The 13597-nt window shown below is 38.3% G+C and overlaps 1 protein-coding gene across 1 annotated transcript in view; it reads left to right on the forward strand.

The window, feature by feature from the left end:
• Positions 1-2290: 2290 nt before the first annotated feature.
• LOC131425983 (muscle-specific protein 20-like) overlaps positions 2291-13597 on the forward strand; it is a 213756-nt gene continuing 202449 nt past the window's right edge. Inside the window, exon 1 of the mRNA XM_058588330.1 lies at positions 2291-2833. Coding sequence (XP_058444313.1) covers positions 2810-2833 — 24 coding nt within the window. The 5' untranslated portion in view covers positions 2291-2809. The remainder of the gene's footprint in view (positions 2834-13597) is intronic.

A 13597-nucleotide genomic window follows, 5' to 3' on the forward strand; every position in this document is an offset into this window, starting at 1 on the left:
GATATTTTTCATTCAGGCCGTACAAGCTTTACGTGGCCGATTGAGCCGAGTTTTTAAATAATTTTTTTTTGAGTTGGATCTCGTTGTCACCCTTTTTCTAGGGGGAGAGGAGCTTCCATTTTCCTCCTGCGAGGATTGAGGGGCACTTCGTTGGTGGTTCGTCTCGTCATCCATTGCCACATCGATGGTATTGTTGTTGGTTTCATTGCTAGTTGCTGGAGATGAGCCTTGTTGTACATTGTTTGCAGTTGCTGGTTGGTTGGATGGTAAGTTGTTCACTGCAACTAATGTACTTTGTTCTATAGGGGATGCGTTGGATGGTTTCGTCGAAGGGGATGCTTCACTGTTGTTGGTGACTGTTACAGGTGTAATGGGGTTGCTTTGGGTTGGTGTGACGGAAGCACTGTTGTCCTTTGGTGTAGTTGTCTCCTTGTCCAGTTTATCATATGGCTTACCGTAGTGAACAGCTTTTTGACAATACTTACATGTGGCCATCTGATTGTCATAGGTAACAAGTGATTTGCACGGAATTCTTGTATCTTGTATCAAGTGTATGCGTAATACACGTACGCCATTTAGAATACCGGGGAAAAAATTCTTCCACTTTTCTTTTTCGATAGAGAGAATCTCTCCGTATTGGGACATAGTTTTGCGAATATAATAATCGGTGACGCTTGAGTGAAGATCATGCACACGCACTTCTATAGCACTATCATCCATATATACTGGAATGTTGTACCTAATGTTCTCGTGTTCCACATAGTGCACATTGTTATTGTCTTTTGCGAATTGAATTGCATCCAACTCTTTATAAAACTGGATGTAAACAACATTATTCGTCTTATTGCATTGAAGTAAATGCACACGTTTAATGTCCAGCTGCATTTGCTCCTTAAGCAAACCTTCAAGTTCTCGTATCGAAGGTCGAATTTTGCACTGCCTGAAGTCAACAACAATTGTATTCTTTCGTGTCGGCGGTAGCGTTTGTTCGTTTGGTTCACTCATTTTCGAGGTCTATTGATCACTACACAATACTGTACTTGGTTTCTTCTGTTTCCAACGTAAGCGGTTTAGTTTTATCGACTGACTTGGATGAGATGTAAAACCGAACTGAAAACTCGAGCTTGATGATTTCAACGAAAAGATTTAAAATCTGTTCTACATTTGTCTGTTAATGTATTGGTGTTATGTCAACTCACTGTGATGTTTCAAATCAGAAACAAAATCAATTATTTCTAAAACGATATAAAGTTTTGTCACTAGCTTCTAGAGAAAATTTCTCGATGATAGTGAGCTAGAGTGCTTTTAAATAATACTGTATTAGTCAGTGCAAAACACTTCCTGCTCATATTAACAATTTCTGATATGTCATTCGACGCTTTGACGTTTCGCCTGTCAGATAAAGCTACACGCACACGGGCGAGAAATTTAAAACAGTGTTCGATTCGTGTTTCAAATTTTCATTAATTTTAAACAACTGCTAGAATTCCTCACAAGCGGGCGAGTAGAGTTATTTTTTACATTTTAATAAGTAACTATTCGACTATCATATTTTGACCAAAAATTAAAACTATTCGCTTTAGGATATGCAGTATTATTTCTAAAAATCGTGCATTCAATTCAGTCGTTTTTTTTTTATCAATGGTGGAAATCTCATGGCTGGTTAACTAGATAAAGTAAGCCTAATCTCTGATAAAATCACAGATAAGATTCAACAATTAGCCTTACAATATCTGCCGTGAAGAAACCTTCGGTAACTCTTCGTCCCTTTTTCCGATCGGTGTTCGGCATCGTGCGATGAACTCTCAATTGTTCGGATTGTTTTAATAATACTCTTTCCACATCGCACCTGTATGAAAGCTAGGGATGCTCACTAGCAGATGATGAGTTCCAGTAAGGTCGGTTGCTTGATTGTTTGATGGCAAAATATAGTCCTACGCAAATCCTACAGGTTAAAAAAAATATGTGCTAGAACTTCTGACTGTCGACTCTTCCACACGTATTTTCCTCCAAGCATGGTGTGAACTTGAAAACATGAGCTCCGCCCGATAATCACCTCAAGTCCAATGAAAAACTGAACCACTTCGGGTTTCTCTTCCATCCGACTGCACTGGATGTTACGGTCATGAAATACTCGCAGACAAATGGCTACGTACGGTACGCGGGTGCTCTTTCGCTCCAATCGTCTCGGGAAAAAAATCGGATCGGAGCGCGGCGCGGAAATGAAGGAAAACTCATTCAATGAAGCTGTGTATGCCGTTTTGTCTATATATATAACATGTGTGGCCCTCCATCGGCACAGGTATTCCATTCTCATCCTTCGTCCTCGTTAGATCGCATTGGCGTACGAGCTAATCGCTTACAATCCTTCGCTACAAGTGGCAAGTGACCAAACCGTAACAAAACCGCGCGTGTTTGTTCGTGATTTGTGACATCCCCGCCGTCCGTGTCAGCAAGTGTTGTTGTTGTTGTTGTTGTACCTGGTTGATCGAAGCAACCGAAGATTACAAAATTCACCAAAGAAACCAAAGCATCTTGGCTAGAATTCTAACTTGAGGCACCTGCTAACTAGATCGTGTTTTAGTTTGTTTGTTTTTTTCTTTCTCCCCTGTCAAAGTGTGGTGTAAGTGTTCTATACTTGAGCTCCTTCTTTCTGTGCGAAGCAAACCTTGGAGCACGCGTCGCCGCAATTCTATTAAATTACCAGTGCTTACCATATTGGGGGAAAAACGAGCGGTCGTTTTCCTTGTCGTAACCGTAACCCTGCAACGGCCTCACTATTTTCCTAATCAACTACAACAGCAGCAGAATGCCGGGTCGTCCTCTGTGGCAGGTTAGTTTTCTGTATGCCCATACGAGGTGGCGCTTGCTGCCTCCAAACCGTAAATGGGCTATTTGATATCTGGGTTTAATTGAGGAGTGCAGCACGATCGAGAATGCGATCGAAATGACTACGGCTTTGTGGACTGGAAATGGTGCGGAAACTCGTTTGCTGCCGATCTGCTCCTACTAACCGCAACGCATTATCGCGTGCGTTCTAATCATGACCGAATCTGATGAATCACGAAAATAAGTTGTTCTGTTTCTGGTTCTGTTGGTGTTTGGAATACAGTTGCAAAAGCTCGGTGAATTTTTTTCGATCCCATCTGGAATTCGTTCGGAAACAGGTGCAAATACGAACGCGACGACCAGACGCGTGCTGGGTGATCGTAATGCGACACATTGGGATTTTGATCTGTGTAAAAATATTTGTAGATGGACAAGTTCAAGGATGTTTTTACGTTGTTTTTTTAGCCCCGAACACTAGTAAAAAGCATGTGAAAGTGAACTTCTATAATGCATTCAGAGATCTCGGTTAATTTTTCAAAAGGGCGTATAAGCAAGTGACAGTTTCTCTTTGTTTACTTTCTCTTCTATTAATTACCAAGCGGTTTCCAAGTTTATCACTCAACTCTTTGTTTGAAATGATACCCGAAACTTTCGACTTTCAAACAGAATAGTGATATCAAAGAAAATCTTTTTAATCACATCACAATAATCGAAAGAGAGAATGATTAAAGAGAAACTGTCACTTGCTTATACGCCCTTTTGAAAAATTACCCGAGAGATAACAGATGTTTCCTGACACACAAAAAATGACAGCTCATAAATTGTGCGCTCATCCGGTGAAACAAACTATTAATATGCCGACTGAATCGGATGACGTTTTTGACAGCATTCAATTAGTACAGAGTAAGATACATCAGATTATAGTTTCTGGTAAATGGCTTGTCAAATGTCTGTCGAACATTCACGTCGAAGAAGCATTCCAGATGAGCTATGATCAAATCGAGTTCGAATGTAACCATTGAACGAAATAGTATTGATTGTATGAATTTACGAACTTCGTTGAATTACAGTCGGTTATTCGTTTCGACTCAAACCGAATTCGTTAGTGACGAAATCGAGAATATAAACAATCAGGCCCGTACCCACGATTTCATTTCGGGAGGGGCCCAAAGATTAAAAAATAATGTTACTGGAGATTGCTTATGTACCTAATTCTCAGTGTGCATGTTTTTAACATAGACTTGAAACTTTTCCACTGGAACTGATATTGTATTACATTTGATTACGTTTACTGTCTTGTTATTTCTGTAACACGTCTGAAACATTCTAAATAATTATATTTTTTTGATTTCGGGAGGGAAAAGGTTTCCTTATTTCCAACCACTCGGTTCTTTTTTGGTACTAAACTGTGATCGATTTCAAAAATCTGCGATCGATTTCAGAATCTGTTAAAATCTGTGATTGTTTTCAGAAATCTGTGCAATTTTTAAAATCGGTTGATAATTTGTAAAACACAGATTAATCTGTGAACCTGCCATCCCTGCTTACCCACTTGTACGCGGCGGGCAGATTTCAAATCAGCTGTTTTTCAAAGAACGGCGAATCTAACATTGACAGCAAATGGAGAAAAACATCGATGAATGTTTCGATTTTGGTTTCAAATCGTATTTAGAAATTATGCAAATTTTACCACTTTCTATCTATATCCACTGAATAAATCAACATAAAAAGAGTTTCGCCCTTTCTCGATTTGTTTACTTTTATGCTTCCTGAGTGAATGATGAAGTTACGCCCTTGCGCATTTCTTGTGAAATTGGTTGGTTTTCGTGCCTAAGATAAATATGCGGGTAATTTTATCGTCTCATTTACTATTTTCAGTAGTGAACGGTTCGGAAACCATCAAAAATAAAGAAAACAAATAGTTTCGCCCTTCCCTGCTAGTAATTGAAGTATCGCCCTGTTTCTTTGTATGGAACACGGAGGGCGGAACTTGCGTAAACAAATGGACTGACAGTTTCGCCCTTTATAGTTCTTTGTATTACTAAGATAGAGATTTTTTTAGAATCCGAATTTTTAGGCAAAATTGCAGGATTTTGAAGCATTTATTGGTAGGAGGGAGAAACTCGATTTGTTTACTTTTGTAAGATTCGTCCTGCTTTGAAAAACAGCTGAAATGAAGTCGAATAAAAAAAAGAAAAAAGAAAGAGTAGGGAAATAAACAAGACACGTACGGCGAGATAATGACTCAATTTCGTCTGGACAATTTTGACAGCAGCCGGAATGCAGCCAGCCATCTGACGGTTGCCAGAATTCCTCACAAGCGGGTAACTGCATTGAACCGGCCTCCTGTCACGACGCCATTTTGATGTGATCTAAATCGGAACTTTAAAATCAGCTGATTGCAACGTAAACAAACAATCAGTAATGAAATTGTCTTACGATTTACCTCGTTTAGTGCACGATAATTAGTGAATTTTGGGTCGACTCTCTCACAATAACTTGTCGGTTTAGCTAAAATACAGCAGACAGTGTTTTGGGACATCAAGTGCAGGTAATTTTCACAATTTGAGAGTCCCGATGAGTATCAAAACATCGCAGTGTTTGGAGCTCAAAACGCGAGGGGCTCAACGTAATCGGTGTACTTTCAAATGGCTGGTACTCACATACCGGTGTCAGATGGCTGCATTGAATGTGCACCCAGAGATGCCAGATATTTTCATAGAAAATCTGTATTGCTTCGTTTAAAATATCTGTATTTATCTGTATTCGTTAATAAAATGAAATTTCTACAATTCAATTATATTATAAGGTGTTATTCCAATAGATTAGGGTTATAGAATGGTACACACTTAGAAAATTTCACAGAATTCGGTAATTTTTTACCGAAATTTCAACAGCTGAACGTTCGGTAATCAGTTCGGTAATTAAATTGATTACCGATCGTTCGGTAATTGCTGAACTGTCAAACAACTACCGTAAACTGTAAACCAAATGGATCTAACGGATTGTTAGGTAATATTTTGTTTATTCGTTTTCCTTTGGTTAAAATTCTGGATTTTCGGAGTTCAAAAAACAATACAAATTCACAAAAACGAATGAAGGAAATTCCAACCTGTTGTGGCTATGGTTTTATTCCACGAAAAAAGGGTCAAATGTTCCGGCTCACCCGTTGAGAGTTTCATCGGAAGTGAGTGACGGAATCAAGAATATAAACAAATATATTTTACACCAATATGAATCACTCTGACGAACACCACACAATTCGAAAAAAAAACATAACCTGCTCTGGTGTCCATAAAAGGTTACCAATTCGATGATGTTTGCTAAATTGCATTTCACGTGCACCGTAAATTTAACACTGCTAAAAATCGACACCGCTTTAAAATGTGTTCACCCAAATCCATATCAACTTCTAGACTCACTAGCATATCACGCGTTTTTGTTTCAGAACGGCCAATAAGCCATCCGTCAACATTCACTTTGAAGAGTAATTTCGAATGGCCAATGATATTTCATGATATTGATTTATGGGATAAAGTTATACACTTTAGTCTTACACGCTTATAAAAAGTTACTCAGAGTTTGAGTACTAGTTACACATTTTCAAAGGATACATGGAAACGTCGAAAATTGAACAGTTATCATCATTGGTAATGAGTAACTCTTACTCTAACTTTGAGTTTAACGGAAGAACTCATTTTCAGGAAAATATTTGTAGCCATGGGCACCAATTTTTGTTAGTGGGATCGCGTATTTTTAGTTGGCTGTTCATTGGTATATTTTGCAAGGGTGACTCACGTAACACAAACGGTTTTGTGTAGAAGAGTAAAAGAATTCAGAAACTAGATTCTGAAGGTTTTTGAACTAAATTCTGGATCTTGATTGAGGAACTGAATTTCGAAGCTGAGTTCTGGACCCCAATTTGAGAACTGAGCTCTGGACCGGCATTCTGTGATTAAAATTCTGCTGAATCCAGTTTCAGAGTTCAGTGCTAGGATTCAGGCTCAGAATTCAGTGTCGAACCAGAATCCAACCGTTACCTAATCGGTTGTAAAGTTACTGAATTTTTGTTTTTAAATTTAGGCTGTGAACCATAGCGCGATTAGTTTTAACTTTTGGTTAAAGTCTTGAGTGGTTATTTTGTGTCGAGTAGTTAAATTTAACTAAAACTGCGGCCCATTTCAAAGTTTGACAAATGGAAAGTTATTTGGGTTTATTTTGCACTGGAAATAATTTTGACTAAAGAATTGATATTAGAATTTTCTTGGCAAGATTTTTTGGCAAGAATTTTCTTGGCAAGATTTATATTCAGTGCAAGATAAACCCTAATAACTGTTCATCCATCCAACTTTGAAATGAGCCGCAGTTTTAGTTAAATTTAACATGAAAGTTAAATTGATACGCGAGAGTCATAATAGTTCACGACAGAAAGACTTTTCTTTTTTTAGCCAATTTCTCGAAAAATGCAAGAAGATTATTGTTCAAAATCATAATTGTACTATAAATAACCTACCATCTACATTTATATGAAAAAATAACAATGAAGATTCATTAAAGTTGGAACCTAAAATATCAGAAAAAAACGCATTTTGTTCTTCACATTGTTGATAAATTTTGCCTAAAAAAATACTTGGAAAACTAGTGCCGGTTCTGTTTAAGAATTAATCCACGTCGAATAAACCAGCTATTCATCAAAGAAGACCGAAACCAACATGAACAACAAATGGAGAAAAACATCAAAGAAGGTTTTGAATTTGATTTCATTTATGCCTTTCTCTATAGAAAGGTATTAGAATTGCTGGAAAAACCGACTTTCGAACGGAGGCTCGGAGACCCATAGTGTTATATATCATTCGACTCGGTTCGACGAGATCGGAAAATGTCTGTGTGTGTATGTGTGTGCACTTTTCGAAGATATTTTTACCGCTCAAACTTAGGCTCTTTTGAAGGCTACTGTCGGTCCATTGATCAAGTTCGAAGACCAAATGGCTGTGACTTTTGGTTCCAGAGATATAATGGTATAAGTGACGTAACCGACAAAACTCGTTGATTTTTACCGAACTTATATATAAGGGTGCCAATATTTTAAGCACCTCGAAAAATGTCCTCATGCAAAATTTGAGCTTTATCGGACATGCGTAAGGGGTGCTGCTCGTCGGTAAAGTTTTGAAAATTTTCATTCTTGACTTTTTCACCATGAAATTTCATGTAACCAAAAAACAGTTTTGTCTCTTCTTGATTTTCTACATCTATTCTCCTTATCGCAATAATGAAGTTACCACTGGGAAAGTGGTTAGATCTTTGATGGGAGTTGAGCGTTTGTTGGACGACATACTAAACGAAATATTCGTTCAGTTTGTTGGAACGCCAATAGTCTGTTTCAAAATAGGCAAACAAAGGTCCCGAATCGGCCTCCCGTTGAACGATTTTTCGGACCAACGGTTCAACGTACTGTACTACGTACTTTTTCTTAGAGGGTAGGCAGCCAAGCCAACGCGGGCGAAGTTCTGACGTTCAAAGTAAAAAACTTTTGAAATTGATTGATTGGGAAACACAGTAGGCTCAGTCGACTCATTGCGGGTGAGTTTGATACTCTATAATACCGACTGACAGTAGTCTAATTTCGATAGATAGGACACAAGCCCGCATAGCGTTTTGGCTACCTGGGCAGTCATGGCCACCAGAAGGCTACCAAAATTGATTCAGTGACGGTTGTCAAATCCAATTTGACAAAACAAAGTCGCCTGTATCCAAGTTAGCCGAGCGTTTTCATCTTCTCACCTTCGCTGAAAATGTCAATGTTTTCAATGTGGAAAAATCCTGGTGGATACGGTTGTATTGTTTGAGTTGTATTTCTGGCAGCGGTGAGGCAGTCGGTCACCAGAATGTCTGCCAGCCATATTTTTCTAGCTGGCAGCGTTTAGTCAGCCGTCTGGCAGCCATGCGTATGCGGGAGTTAGTGATCCTAACGTCAACACAAACTATCCCATTTCGACGGTTGCAGGGAAGCGTGAGCACAAACAATTTTCTGTATGATATTTTTATTTCCCATCTGTCAGTCTGACAAACCGAGCAGTCAATAAATCAAATTGATGTCTTCTTCATAAATTTTCATCACTTAGACGGTGGTTGCATGAGAAGTGCAGGCATGGTATGAATGAGTTATGCTTGAAGGAATATGCGCGATCCGCTTGGTTTTGCTGTTCCATTGTGTGTATGTGTGCGTGAAGGTGTATGTATGTTTCTGCTCGATGGCTGCACCTTAGGCGTAGAAAGAAGCAACCGAAAGCAATCTATGTGATAATTGAGAATTGCATACCGGCTAAGAGTGCACGCAGCATTGTGCACTCATTCAAAACAATTGAATTCACTGATATGCATGTAACTGCGGACGGGGTATGGTGATATTCCGATTTTCCGTTATCGGACTCGTGAAAGTTCGGTATGCCGGGTATTCCTGGGACCACCGCAACAGTCCGTCGAATTAGAAAAGGAAAATGCAAATCTGGCAACCATTAGATTCAACGCGTTTAGCTGGTTTTACATTGAATGAAGTTAATTTATTACGGATTTTAATAACGTTGAAAGTAGGACATAGCCGGATCCATAGAAAAATGTGAGGTTATGTAATATTTTATATTTCTAAAGAAAATTCTTAGATAAGAAATCCAACGAAAGTAAGTATTTCAAAATCAATTTTGATTCCATTCAATATTTTTTTATATATATTTAGATTATTGAAGAATGATGGATCGACCGTTCTGATATTTAGCAATAATTATGGTTTCGGCTTTCGCGGTATGTTAAATAAGAACGGCTGTTGTATACTGCCCGACGTTTCGTCCACTGGTTATGGTCCTTTTTAATTTGTTTCAAGAAATATCTTATCGTTCCTCGTCTTAAAATCGTATGCCCATAAACGGTTGTTTACATAATAATACAATTGTTGCAGTAATAACGTTTCTTTTCGACAAGGCTAATGTTTAAAAGCCCTTGAAAAAGACCATAACAAGTGGTCGAAACGTCGGGCAGACGCACCAACCGCGAAAGCCGAAACCATATTTGTTTCAAAATATTTAGACTATAATTTTTGGATCTCTCAGTCACTTTCACTTGATTTTCTCAGTCACTAAGTTTTCTTAGAGAAGGCTAAACCGATTTTCACAAGCATAAGATCAAATGAAAGGTCTTGTGGTTCCGCACGGAATACCTGAATTTTTCGTTTGCATCCGGCTTCCGGGTCCGGAATTACAGGGTGAAGTGTATTAAAACTTGTATACCGTCACTTAAAGCGGCGATCAAAATACATAGAACCAAATTTAACCTGGGTTCAAAACTATTCCAATCGGTAATCATTGTCAGTGGACGGCCAATCAAAACGATTCCGGCTATGCTGATCCTCTTTTTCTTGTTTTTTTTCACAACTAGAGGCGTGAAAATGATGCTCACTTGATGCCCACCTGATGCCCACTTGTACGCGGCGGGCAGATTTCCCCGTAGACGGTTGGCTATGTCTGCCTGCCATTTTTGCCGGAGTTCTTCCAGAATTTCGGCAAAAGTTTGGCAACAATGCAACAACCGTTTCCGGCTGAGAATTTCGCCTAGCGGTTGTGTTTCTGTCGGATTCTTGCCATACGAGATTGACAAGACCGTTTTAAATCGGTTCTACATTTTTAGCGACTTGGTTTTATTGTTTTCAATTAAATTACATATGAAAGGCAATAAGGCCATTCATATATACTATTTATGGAAAATGTTATTGCCAATAACATTGCTTTCTCACTGCCAAACATACTAATATTTTAATCTCTCTTTACCTCGTCTCAAGATTCGTTTTTTCGTATGTACATGCGGGATTGGCGAATATCAAATCAAGTCGAATGAAAAAAGAAGGAGGAGTGAAATAAACAAGACACGTACGGTGAGATTAGAGTGCCTATAATCAGAGTGACGACATCTCATCCGTAATGTTGGCAACAATTCAAAACATTCCATTAGCTTCACATTGAATTGACAGGTCGTTTGCTCGTTTGGAACTGGGAGCTGTCATTCCAAACGAACAGCTGTCGCCACTCTGATAATAGTCACTCTAGGTGAGATAATGACACAATTTCGCCTGGACAATTTTGACAGCAGTCGGAATGCAGCCGGCCTTCTGACGGTTGCCAGAATTCCTCACAAGCGTGATTGCAAGTTCATAGGTCAAAATGCAAGGGAAACAAATTTTCACTTCCAGATAATCCACAAGTTATTTATTGCACATTTTATACTTGATTAGACTCCTGCGAAAAAAATTATTTGCACAGTCCACCTCTCGCAGTACACACATACAAATAAGCCCAGTATTTGAAGACTAGTGATGCCACGTATGCAGATTTATCTCTGAATTTACAGATGTCTGATAAGCGCTGCAAATATTTAGGGATTCTACTTATTAAATGTTAAATGAACATTTATGAAATTTTCATCTATAGAGTATTCCACTTTCGTCTTTGCTCGCTAAACAGTGTCACTGAAACAGTTTATTGCATAAACTCTTTTAAACCTGCTTGAAAATTTTGACCTGGCATCCCTGATGTGAACGGCATATAGTATTTCTCGGTTGATCTTTCAAATAACCGTTTGAACAAGTGAAAGATTTTCGTTGTTTACTTTCTCTTTCGGTTATTGTGACGTGAATATAGAAGTTTTCTTGGATATTACAACTATATTTGAAAGTCGAAGATTTCGGGTATCATATTTTACAAAGAGCTGAGAGATAAACGTGGAAACTGCTTGGTAGTTAATAGAAGAGACGACCTTTTGAAAATTCAACCGAGATTTTTACTAATATTAGTGTGTGAGCAAAAAGTTCCTGTCTAAATTTTTAGAGCTATAGTCTAAAAATTCATAACAATGGCAGTATATCGTTTGTTCATGCGAAAAGTTTGTTTTCGTGCAAGAAAATTCATTTTCACCTCTTATCCATGATTCTTTTTTTTTATTCAATATTATAATATAATTTTTAGGCACACTGCTTAAGCTCTAAGATGCCAAGGGTATTTACTAATCTTGATTATGACTAACTTAAAACTAGAATAGTATCATTATGTAATGTAGTATCGGGGTAGCGGATTCTCGACAATTCAGCTTTCAACTGGCGATCGGCAGTGGCCGGTGAATTGAATATTGCCTGAGGGATTTCCATATAGCGTTAGCGAATATCCATGTTGGCCGCATCCTGCGGTCCGTGTTGTTCCGCTGGAAACACCCCCAGGCTACGAAGGCCCGGCGGGTGGCCCGCATGCTGGTTTTCGACTGGAGCGGTCTTCCGTGGACGATGATGGTGATGTTGCGGAAGAGAATGAAAAAAAAAGTAAATATTGTGGAAACGGTGTAAAAAGGGGATGTGGGAACAAAATGTCTGAAAACGATAGAGATCTAATTAGTTGCCATCGAGATGGTGAAGAGACAGGGAAGGGAGAACGAAATAATTAGTGACAAAAAAGATCTTGTTAGTTCCCATGAAGATGGTGGTCAGGGACGGGGATCGAGAGACACCCATGATTCTATTTCAAACAACATGATTCTATTTTTCTCTAACATGTGAGAAATTGTTACGTAGATCGTTTTCAAATAGTTTTTATTGTCACATACATTATAAAATACAGGGACCATACAGATGCACAAACCTAACAAAATACGCGATGTTGTGATAGAAAATAGCTGTTAATTGACTTTTGATTTATTCCTCTAGCGTTCGAAATAACGGCAAGTGAGTCGAAACCAATTCCAGATTTCGATAATGGTCGAAGAAAATAAATTTTCTAGCATTTTCCAAAGAACATTTTTCGTAGCAGATCCTTAAATTCTTCAAAATAATTAAATTATATTCAATCATCATCTTAAGAAAAGTTAAAATAATGAAATTTAGATGGCACATTAGATAAAAAATTAGTTCTTCCATAGATAACAGATATAGAGGCTCGAAACTAAATATTTCAAAATCCTGTGTAAATTTGTAATTTGCTATACGTTGGAAGCACTATTGTCACCTATTCGACTATTCGCCGCGATCTTTCAAAACGTTTCACTACGTTCCGGAATTATAACCAAATTCTCCTGCCAGTTAAAGAAATATTCTAACTACAATAATTTTAACACTTATCACACGATTTCCCTAAGTGTTAAAGATAACTTTATTTCCATGTCGCATAAATCACACGATAATTCGATCGGAATAAAACAAAAACAAATTTGTCATTTCAACCAACAGCAAACTAAAAATCTAGCGTGAAGTGAATGTTGCACCCAAAATTGTGTCTCATGTGAAAGCGGCACCCAAATCGTGGCGGCACCTCGTGTCGATCGTTGTGACATCTGCAAGTGTTCGCTACGCTGGTTGAACAAATTTTACACACAGTTCATATGTGAGCCTGTATATCTGTGTTCTGTGAAGATAGGATTACTTCCGAAACGAAATTATTGGACGGATTGTTGAACATAGGAATCAAATGGAGAACGGCATGAAATCTTTATTGGTTGTATATAATTTCAGTAACGATAAAATTGATATGCGAATAATTTGAGGTTCGTTAATTAATTAAATGATCCATGCTGGAACATGGTGCTGAATGGTTTGTTGGAGGCAAATGATGAATCGTGCGCAGAAGAGGCAGACTTTGCTTATTATAATGATTGAACGCCCGAAGTATGAAATGGGATGTTGTTACATGGCACGCGAATGTAGTTAGGGATTTCGCAACAGACACTGCTCCCTTGATGCAGT

Source organism: Malaya genurostris, chromosome 1 (genome assembly GCF_030247185.1).
Source record: "Malaya genurostris strain Urasoe2022 chromosome 1, Malgen_1.1, whole genome shotgun sequence".
Classification (NCBI taxonomy): Eukaryota; Metazoa; Arthropoda; class Insecta; order Diptera; family Culicidae; genus Malaya; species Malaya genurostris.